Consider the following 2,140-nt stretch of genomic DNA (forward strand, 5'->3'; position numbering starts at 1 on the left):
AACTCGACTTGCTTATAAAAATATTATTTATAAAATAAATAATGATGAAAAACAATTTTAATTAATAATTATACATTATCACAGGTTTATCACTTGACAAATGAAGAACTTAAAACAATTAGTACAGTCTAAGAAATTAGAATGGACAATGGTTAGTGGTTATTAACTGCCAGTAACTTACTGGTTAGTGATTGCTTATTAATGATTAAAGACGATGGTTTTTCTAAACAATTTTAATAAACATTGTTATAAATATAAACGATTCAGAATATTGAGGTACGGAGAATATATACTAATATAAATAATATTATTATAAACTAACAAGCATAACGAGTTAAAAATAGACATAATATATTTATATCGGTATCTACTATCTGATACTGGTAATTGGTTCCCAAAATATTTTTTGATAATCAGCTAATATTATTATATTAAACTAAAATATAGTAAAGTAATATTCTATCTGAGAAATGAAAATTACAAATTTACAGAACGTTTTGTTTTTATCACTGAAAATTCGAATAGGTATACGGGGCTATACGGCCGTATACCCGCGTATCGTCGTTTATTTAGAGAGTATACGCTAAAAAAAAAACTAGAGTAGTGAGTATACGCCGTATACCCCCGTATACCCCCCAATACACCACTGGTTAAATGTGTCTTGTGAGTTATATAATATGTAGATTAAATGTTATCGTACGCCGCCGCGCCGTCTACGCGAATATTATTTAACACGGCCGCCGTGAATTCTGTCTCGTCCCGTACGTTGTTCCGATCATATCAACGCGTACATAAATATTATTAAAACATATTTTATGTGAAATTTATCATTATTTTTTATTGTATTTTTTATAAGTGCGAATGTCAGAAGGGCTAAATTTATTCTGTAATTTTATTGTTTTTAGTGCTAAGCGCCAAAGGCATTTTAATATCTTTATTTACCTAGTCTACCTTTGTAAGCCATAAAGGCAGCATACTATATTATTATTGTTAATTTTAATTTGTTGTGGCATTGCCGTGTATTACCGTGCCTTCCAAAACTCAGCGTTGTTCAATCAAAATGATAATATGCGTTCCAAAACTCATCAATTGAAAAATGTTTTATTGTTGGATTTTGTTCCAAAATTCAGCGTTACCAACAATCTAGTTATCAATCGGATCCAACATAAAATTTGAATGATTTTTCTGATTGAAATTTATTATCAGTAATCAGTATTATGATAACACAATATTTTTTTTAGTCGATCTGGAATTCTCGATTATAATTTGTTTTATTTTTGACTTATGTAGTTTCGTTGTTAATTAACAAATAAAAACAAGTATTAACTATAAATTTACTATTGATTAATAGTGAACTAAATAATTAATTTAATTATCTCATATCTGCAATGCTTAAATTCATTGGATTCGTTGAATACGAAGGTGTTGGGCGTATATGGTCTGCAGATAAACTTAAAATACTGTGCAATGTAGAAAATGGCAAGTATACTTTTTCATGTTCTTACATCAATAAATATATTTATGGATTCTAATTTATATAGCTTAATATTTTATTAGATGATGGTATCCAACAAATTATGATGGATGTAAATGTTTTAATTAGCAATGGGATCGATGTTGAAGAAAGTCAACCAGTAAGAATATGTACTAATTCACAAAACATAGTTCAGGACGATGAACCTTCTTTTGTCGACAACACTAAAGGTAAATTAAAATCCCTAATATCACTTAGGTATAAGCACTTAAAATCTCACAGTTTATTATATAATAGATTGTTTTACTCCAATATAGTAATAATAGCCTTAGAATGTGATATACATAATTGATAATAAATTTTTAAAATAAAAAGACTTACAGCTCCTTCATAAGCGCAATTTCAACTTTTGACTTGGTGGTGGGGGGGGGGGGGGGGATGATTTGGGACGTGAATATTATCGTATGCTTTCAAAATTCCTACAGCCGCAGCAAGAGTACATATTAGGTATAGTCAATTCACCAACCGAATGTAATTTATGTTAATGAGCACTTATTATTATAACTACATTTTTAAATAGATAATTGCATAACTGTGTAATAATACTATAACTAGCCAGTGGCGTCGGAAAAGGGGGGCAGAGGGGGCAATTGACAAAAGTAATAA

At 29.4% G+C, this 2,140-nt stretch overlaps 1 protein-coding gene across 1 annotated transcript in view; it reads left to right on the forward strand.

Moving 5' to 3' along the window:
* Positions 1-1,269: 1,269 nt before the first annotated feature.
* Positions 1,270-2,140, forward strand: part of LOC100572538 — a 2,227-nt gene continuing 1,356 nt past the window's right edge. The window contains exons 1-2 of the mRNA XM_016800468.2: positions 1,270-1,479; positions 1,558-1,704. Of these exons, the coding sequence (XP_016655957.1) occupies positions 1,389-1,479; positions 1,558-1,704 (238 nt within the window). The 5' untranslated portion in view covers positions 1,270-1,388. The remainder of the gene's footprint in view (positions 1,480-1,557; positions 1,705-2,140) is intronic.

The sequence above is a fragment of the Acyrthosiphon pisum genome, chromosome X (genome assembly GCF_005508785.2).
Source record: "Acyrthosiphon pisum isolate AL4f chromosome X, pea_aphid_22Mar2018_4r6ur, whole genome shotgun sequence".
NCBI classification, from domain to species: Eukaryota; Metazoa; Arthropoda; class Insecta; order Hemiptera; family Aphididae; genus Acyrthosiphon; species Acyrthosiphon pisum.